Source organism: Ursus maritimus, unplaced genomic scaffold, assembly GCF_017311325.1.
Source record: "Ursus maritimus isolate PB19 unplaced genomic scaffold, ASM1731132v1 scaffold_24, whole genome shotgun sequence".
In the NCBI taxonomy this organism is placed as follows: domain Eukaryota; kingdom Metazoa; phylum Chordata; class Mammalia; order Carnivora; family Ursidae; genus Ursus; species Ursus maritimus.
The window spans coordinates 309,147-317,122 of NW_024424897.1; the positions used below are offsets into that span (position 1 = coordinate 309,147).

The following is a 7,976-nucleotide window of genomic DNA, read 5'->3' on the forward strand; positions in this document are numbered from 1 at the left end:
GGGGGGGGGGGGGGGGGGGGGGCACGACCAAGTCCTCATCCAAGGGCCACACACTGATCTTGGCCAAATGGCAGCCCCTCAGCAGTTCCAGGTGTCAGCTCTTAGGAACCAGTTCTCATGTCTGGAGTTTATTCTCCAGTGACATCAGTCGAACCCATGGGAACATGGGAGCTGACACGGAGAGAGGCTCCTACAGGCCAGGCAGGAGGCATGGACAGAAATCCCAGAGGTCGGGGCGCCTGGGTGGCACAGCGGTTAAGCGTCTGCCTTCAGCTCAGGGCGTGATCCCGGCGTTATGGGATCAAGCCCCACATCAGGCTCCTCCGCTATGAGCCTGCTTCTTCCTCTCCCACTCCCCCTGCTTGTGTTCCCTCTCTCGCTGGCTGTCTCTCTCGGTCAAATAAATAAATAAAATATTTAAAAAAAAAAAAAAAAGAAAGAAAAGAAATCCCAGAGCTCGACTCAGGCCCTGCCTAACAGCCAAGGGCTGCAGGGTCGCGGGCCTTTTCCCCACGCTCGACCACATGGACCTCAGCAACCCTACAGTGAGGCTCACTCAGCGCTTCAGGAACTTGGTCTCCAGCAGCCCATCTGTAAGGAGGTGAGGCCCTCGGGGCAACTGGGGTCAGCGAGGACACAGCTCTCCAGGTCCTCACGACAGGCTATCTTCATCAGGAACAGACTTAGAAAGTCAAGTCAGGATTTCCTCCTGTCACTGTGTGGAACGGTCTACGACACGTCTGTGCTTCCTTCCTTACGTTCGTAAAGAGAAACACTGAAAATAAAACAACTTCCTTGGAAAAAGCCTCAGGGAGACCTGTGCCTTGTAACAAATCGCAGGGGATCTGAGAGGACCCCACCGGCCTCATCTAGGACTGAGAATCTGGGTGCCACTTTTGCAACAGACTCAGATTAGCAAGGAGCTCTGTTCAGCTTTCCTGCTGCTGCTGTCTGAGTCCCTCCCTCCGCACCCCAGCACTGACTTTGCCCTTCGCTGCTCCCCTGATGTGTTTCCTCAGAGAGCGGCTTCGTTTCTCTTTCTCATGGACCAGCACCGACGTGATGTGCGGCATACTCTGGTTTTCTCGGCTACAGTCATCACCTCTCCCTGTTACGCTGCTCCTCCCCTGCATGCCACACAGGCATGGGTATGTGCATGCCGCCCCTTGGGACGCGTGTGTCCTGGTAAGGTCAGCTGTGCCTCTGAGCACGGCTGAGCTGCAGAGTTAGCAAAGGCACAAACTCACATACTGATGATGTTGCTTTTCAAATAGATTCCAGGAGCCCGTGACTTCTTCCCGGTTTCAGGCCAGGCAAGTGCTGTCCTGTACGGTCTGACTCAGAGACTCGGGGCAATCCTGAGGGTACAGCTCCCTGCCAGGCCACCACACCAGTGCAATTCAAGATCTCTGCTATGACCAGCTGTGGCCCCAAGGTCCTGCCCACACCCCCTCACTGTGCCCTTTGCTCCTCAGGCCCTAACTGCGCCTGTCCTACCCAGGCCCTACCCCATACACTTCCTGCTCACTGCCCAAGGGACCACCTTGTCCTCCAGGAGCCCAGCACACGTCAGCCTGGTGGCTGCTTGGGACTCCCGGCACCCTCCCACTGGCCAGGACCATCCCCTTCTCTGCTGCTCCTGTGACAGAGGGATACATGCCAGTCTTGCATGAAGTCCCTGCTGCCATCTTGGGCTGCACATGGAGGTCAGAGCAGCACAGATGCTAGGCACAGCTTGGCAGATCAGAGGCCTGCAGACCAGCTCTGAGGTCGCAGTATAGGGAGTACAAGAAGCTCAGGGAGACCCTCTTTGCAGCCACTCAAGGATTTGCACATGATCACTGCTCCTTAATAAAACTGAGAATCCCCAACGAGGACTGAGCAGAAGTAGGAAACCAGCAGTTGTTTGTGAAGAAAAGGATTTGGGGCACATGAGAGCAGCAAGGCACACTGCAACCCCCGTCCTGGGCTAGGTGGCTGCTGGCAGGCATAGACGGCCCTGTGGGGGGGCGGGGAGAGGAAGGGGACAGGGACAGTTCTGGGGGTGCCAACTGGCCGGGGCAGGGCACATGGGAGGAAGGACACAGAAGGACAGTGAGGACCACTGCAGTGGATTGTTCCAGAAGCAAGGGGACAAGAGTTCCAGGAAGAAAAGGACCCACCAAGCACATATACCAAAGGGTCCAGTCCAGAGGTCCGGCCTGGGGGCTGCATAGAGTACTCAGGGAGCCTGGGAGGGACGTAGGACTACCACCCCTCCTTCACCAGTCCAGCCCCGGACATGTGCCGATGAGCCCCCACCCTATGGGCGTCCCCACAGGGGCCTGCCCTCAGAGCCTGCAGGCCCTCCATGACCTCAATGCTCCCTGGTGAGGGGCTCCCTGCATCCGGGCCCACCCGCCTGCGCACAGCCAGGTGCCTGACAAACGACCCCAGACAAGTGGAGGAGTGCTGGGGTTTCTCGTGGGATTAGCTGGGAAGGCTCCAGGAAAGCTAGGTCCTTGCACACTGGCATCATCTGAGTTCCCTGTGGACGTTCAAATATAATCTGAAAAACTACCCTCTGAGGTACAGTTACACACACATAGTGCACTGAAGCGGGAAAGACGGTGACATCCCTCCTTGAAAGACAAATCACACCTCCGTTCACCCACCCTAGCCGCCGACCCTGTAAACACACGGGAACGCCAAGAGCCTGCAGTGAATGTGCAGGAGTGGAGACAGCGGACGGCCGACAGTCACAGGAGCCACGGTGTGCAGCCACGCATGCCACAGCAGAAATTCTGACCCAGAACACCACGAAGACCACGCAGTACTGGTGAGAGTGAAGCAAACACCCTTGGGACTTTGTCATCTGCAAGCTCATGGCTCAGACCTACCTGCCTGTCTCATGAGTTCTCCTCCGAGACCCCTGAAAATTAATGAAAACATTCAGAATTAAAATCTTTCTTATACATCACAACATAAAATATCCTAAGTGACAGATGTACCTTCGGGCTCCCAACCGTGAAATGCTGCTCAGCAGCATTTCTCACTGCCGGTAAACACGGCCTTTACACAAAGAAACGGAAAATGTGCTGTGACCATCCCCCAGATGAGGGCATTCTGATTCTCGGGTTTTACTGGACGTGACAACCCTTACTGGCACTAACCACATCGTACAGTCACACAGCAGAGATTCCAAATACTGCTCAACTCTTACTCTGTAAGAAGAAAGAACACCGGGAAGTTACCAACATCCAGCCCGAGGAAGCAATCCACCAATGTCCATTAGAGAAGAAACGCAGCCCATTCTGGACACCTAATACCGGACAAGAAGCACAGGCAAGTGGCGGATGTGAACGTAAGCGCACTCCACAAGACAGAAGTTCATTTATGAGACTGCGGCTTCTGGCCCAGAGTAACAGGACTCCCTCCCTTCTGCCCTAAGCAATTCGGAAACTAGATGAAATCTAGGAAAGGAAGGCTCCCAATGTAGAGAACAGAGTCTGGCGCGGGAGGGAAGCAGGCAAGCCAAGGGCACTCCCAGGTTCAGGGTGGGGAGCCAAGCCCAGGGGTCGCCTGCCCACTGAGTCCAGGAGAAATTTAAACCAAATTTAACAACAGCACAGATGTATTTAGAACTTGTAAAATGCTACTGGACACAATATAAGCCATCAGCTATCAGACAAAAATGCGTGCACGAGGGCATTCCCTCGTCCTGCGGTGTCTGCCCGAGGCTCCCTGCCTGCTCTGGACCGCGGTTTATCAGTCCAGGGGGTTGAAGCATTTCACCAGAAAGCAATAAGCATGTTCTCTACTTGAGGGTGAGTTGCTCCTCTTTGCTGTTAGAACAGGTGGAAAGGCAGCAGGGGTGGCGTCAGTGGAACAGTCGAGAGCCCAAAGGGAGCTCCCCAGGTGCTGACCCCTCCTCCCCAGCCATCAAGGAAAGCGTGAAGCCAGAGCAGTCACGTCCATGCTGGAAGGCACAGCCATGCCACCCTCCTTCCCTGGGATCAAGTCACACTGTGCAGCTGCTGTCTGTCAAGGTGCACACAAGGCTCCACCAGGTACTTCTGGCGAAACGTCCATGTACCCACACGGGGGAAGAAAGCAGCATCCCTGTGAGTCACTCAGGAGGTGCGCGCCGTCTACAGGGCAACACAAACATCATGCCCCAAGGGCAAATGGAGTGTCCTTCCCCGAGTGGAAGGACAGTTAAAGGTGACAACACTACGGAAGCACCCCAAGACCTCAGACACATCTCCGCACCAACGATGGGGCCCGTGGAGCCATAGAAGTCCTGCCACGGGCCCAGCCATGTCCCACCCGTGCTCATGGGATGCGGATGAGCCCCACTCACACTTACACATTGGCTCAAGCCCCGGCCTGGGAGAAAATTCTGGGCTATCACATCTATAAAGAGCTCACATCTAGAATACGTGGAGTGTTAACAGCTCAGTGAGAAGATAGACCATGAAATTTTTTTAATAAGCAAAAGATCTGAAAGGTCACTTCATGGAAGAAGACAGAAGATGGCCAGTCACACAGGAGAAGACACCAAGGTCACTAGCCTGCAGGGAGATGTGACTCAGGGCCATGCTGGACAGCATCCGCACACCCACAGGGCAGGTCCCGGTGAAGACTGCCCACCACGTGTGATGAGGACAGGGAATGTTCCCAAACACCGCTGGTGGAAGCAAAGGAGCACAGCCCTTTGGACAAGTCTGTCGGAGCCTTAAAAATACACACACACACCCCCAGGGATTTACCCAAGAAAAGTGGAAACACACGTCCACACCAGGACTTGACTGCCAATGTTCACAGCACACATATTCCAAGTAGCCAAAAGCTGGAACAACCCCCCCACCCCCCGCCGAACACACAGTGATACAAAGACAACACCGTGGTGCCCACCACAACACGGGCAAACCTCTGCAACCCCACCCTGAGTGAGGGCAGCCAGACCGCAAGCACGTCCCAGCGGGACTCCAGCTGCCCGAAATTCACAAGAGGCAGCACTACAGAGAAAGAACACAGAAGGGGACCCTGGGGTCGGGCTGGGAACCACTGCAAAGGGCAGGAGGAAAGTGTCAGGGTGACACCAGCTGCTCGGCATGGCGGCTACTGCCACACGGCCATCTGCAGTGATCAGCACTCATCGGACCACACACTTACACAAGCAAACTTTATTACAGGACACGAAAACCTCAATAAAGCTTAAAACCACCAACGAGGCTAGTTCGACCTTCACATCTTCTGACCGAGGGTGACACCCCTTCAAATAAAGTAACACAGGCCAGGCATCTGTGGGGGCGACTGGACAGAAGCCCTAACAGGCCAACCCAACCTTTACTGACAGAACATTCTTTTCTGTAAGTCACAAAACACAAGAATGTGGGGTTTGTGAAGCTTACCTGTATAACTGACGATCATAAAGCTAAAATGAAGAAGTGAAAGTTAGGTGTTTAAATTAGTTCATTTTTTTTAAATGACACAGTAGGTACAGAACATTACTGAGCACTGAACAGCAGTGATGAGGGCAGAGCAAGCATTTCTCAGGCTGGGTGTCCTCAGACAGCTGACGGCGGGGTCCTCACGACGGAGCCCACTCTACTCCCAGCAAGCACCTCATGACAGCCTGCTTTCCTGTGCCCCCCACGTGGAAGGGGAAACCAAGGCACAGGGAGGGGAGCCAGGACCAACCTGTGTCCTGGTTCCAGGGTCTCCAGACAACCCCCGGGCAGCCTCACCACCAGCTACCCCTCTCCCCAAGACGGCACTGAGCTTGGCCAACGCCTTCTTCGTGTCCCACAAAACTCAAGGGGGCAGTCTCTGCTGCTTCCTGCACCCCACAAGGGACCCCAGCTCAGGGATGTCCCGCCTGGCCGCCGACTCTCCACACTGCACCCTCTTGGCATGCCCACACCCCACTGAATGGATGTGCCAAAATCATAAAGCCAGTGGCATATGCAGGAGGGTCTGATATCAAAATGGCGTATTACACATACAGAGATAAATCTTAAAGAATACACTCTATTCGGAACAACAAACACTCAACCCATCGAAGTCCTCACGAGTGACTGTGATGTTATCCAGTAACACTAGGCTTACGGTTCACACTTCACCTCTCCTGAATCGCAGAGCTTTGGAAAATCTCAAAAACTCACAGAAATGGACACACTCTCCTCTGCCCCTCCCCCGCCCCCCGCCGCCAAGATGTGCAACCACAGACTCTGGGCGTAATTTCAGACTGCAGCCCCACCGTGGAGGCACAGGTGGGAGTCAAAGCCATCACGCTCATTCTATGTGCCGCCTCCACAGGAACAGGCCACGTCCCTGACAGAGGCGTGGCACGTGCCCGCGTCGCTGGGCTCCCAGCGGACAAGTGTGGCCAGGCAGCACAGAAAGACGAGCACCAGATAGGAGAGGCCATGTCACCTGCACGGGCCCCATTCAGTGGCCGGAGGAGAGCGTGTGCACCTGCTCCAGGAGGCCCCTCCCACCCCAGATGAGCCACCAGAGAGGCCAAAGAAGAGCCCTGCTTCCGAGTAATGGGCCCCAGGAACGATGTCAGCAGGACCTGTCCTGTCATCAGGCTCTGGGGCATCGATCAGGGCTGAGGAGAGGGGAGAGAGCTTGTAAGGGCAGGGGTCACTCCCAGGCACCAGGAGACCTGGAGAAAGGGACCCTCCGGCGGGTTGACACAAACCTCCTGGTGAATGTGCTTCAGGCCCTGCACTGCTGCTTCATCCAGGTAGTCTGCGACAGGCCTGCATGGGTTCAAACACAACAGCTGAGATCCTGAGGACAACAGCACCAAGGGAGCCTGGGGCTCAGAAAGTGCTGCATTTTACTCACGTGCCCAACCAGCCCCCGCAAACACCTGTAGAGGGCAATCCCCTAAAGCAGCACCTACTCAAAGAGGATGGTTGTATGACCCTCCCGTAAGAGCCGGGACCCCCAAGGCCACAGAGCAGCCAATATGACTGTCTGCGAAAAGAGACACAAACCCCCGATGCTGAGCTGAGGACCTTGGGACCAGATGAGAGTTCACACAGTGGCCTCACTGTTGGCCCTCAGCTCACATCCAAGAACCTGATCTTAGGAGGCTTCCCATCCTTCCCTAACTGTGAAGGGGGACTCTCTGTGCCTAGACATTTGCTACAAACCAGGTGCCTTTTGCTGAAACCTGCTTTCCTTCTGGGAGTCTGGGAGTGGGTCCATACCAGGCAGAGGCCACCAACAAAACCCCGGGCACTGGTCTCTCTGACCTACCCTGGTGGACAACCTCCCAGGCTGTCACACCCTGCTGCATCCCATGCCGCTGCCCTGGGCAAGACTCTGGCTCTCTCGTGGTCTCTGCTCAACCTCAGAGAGCTCTGCCATCGACACCAAGTCCTCCGCCTGGCCCGCAGGTGCCATTTCACCCCCATGTGGACGTCCTTAAGGCTGCACGACAGTGTGCATCTAGGGGGGGGAACCAGACCAAAGCTCCTGGGCTTGTTGCCAGCACCCTGCCTCAGTTGGCCCCAGGGAATCATCCAGAGTGATCTGATGGATTAAAACACAGTGTCCCTCAAAGTGCAGTCCAAAATCCAGGTTACAGACTCTGTAGTGTGTTGTGAGCTTTTCCTTTTGTGGAAAAGTCGGTTGGAAAGAAGTAGAAACCCAAATGGTAGCCCTACAAACTTACAAAACATGGCAGGTTTAGAGCTGCTCCAATGGCCCCACACCACGTGCTCCCCCATTCTTCGTTAGAACTCTGCTGGTTAGAAAAGTTCTCGGGGGGGGCGCCTGGGTGGCACAGCGGTTAAGCGTCTGCCTTCGGCTCAGGGTGTGATCCCGGTGTTATGGGATCGAGCCCCACATCAGGCCCCTCCACTATGAGCCTGCTTCTTCCTCTCCCACTCCCCCTGCTTGTGTTCCCTCTCTCGCTGGCTGTCTCTATCTCTGTCAAATAAATAAATAAATAAAAATCTTAAAAAAAAAAAAAA

General features: G+C 55.1%; 1 protein-coding gene across 2 annotated transcripts in view; it reads right to left on the reverse strand.

Moving 5' to 3' along the window:
* Window positions 1-7,976, reverse strand: part of TBCD (tubulin folding cofactor D) — a 159,810-nt gene that overhangs the window by 32,145 nt on the left and 119,689 nt on the right. For both annotated transcript variants that reach the window (XM_040639916.1, XM_040639915.1), the window contains exons 21-23: window positions 6,692-6,752; window positions 5,397-5,419; window positions 2,880-2,911 (exon numbers count right to left, since the gene is read on the reverse strand). In XM_040639916.1, the coding sequence (XP_040495850.1) occupies window positions 2,880-2,911; window positions 5,397-5,419; window positions 6,692-6,752 (116 nt within the window). The remainder of the gene's footprint in view (window positions 1-2,879; window positions 2,912-5,396; window positions 5,420-6,691; window positions 6,753-7,976) is intronic.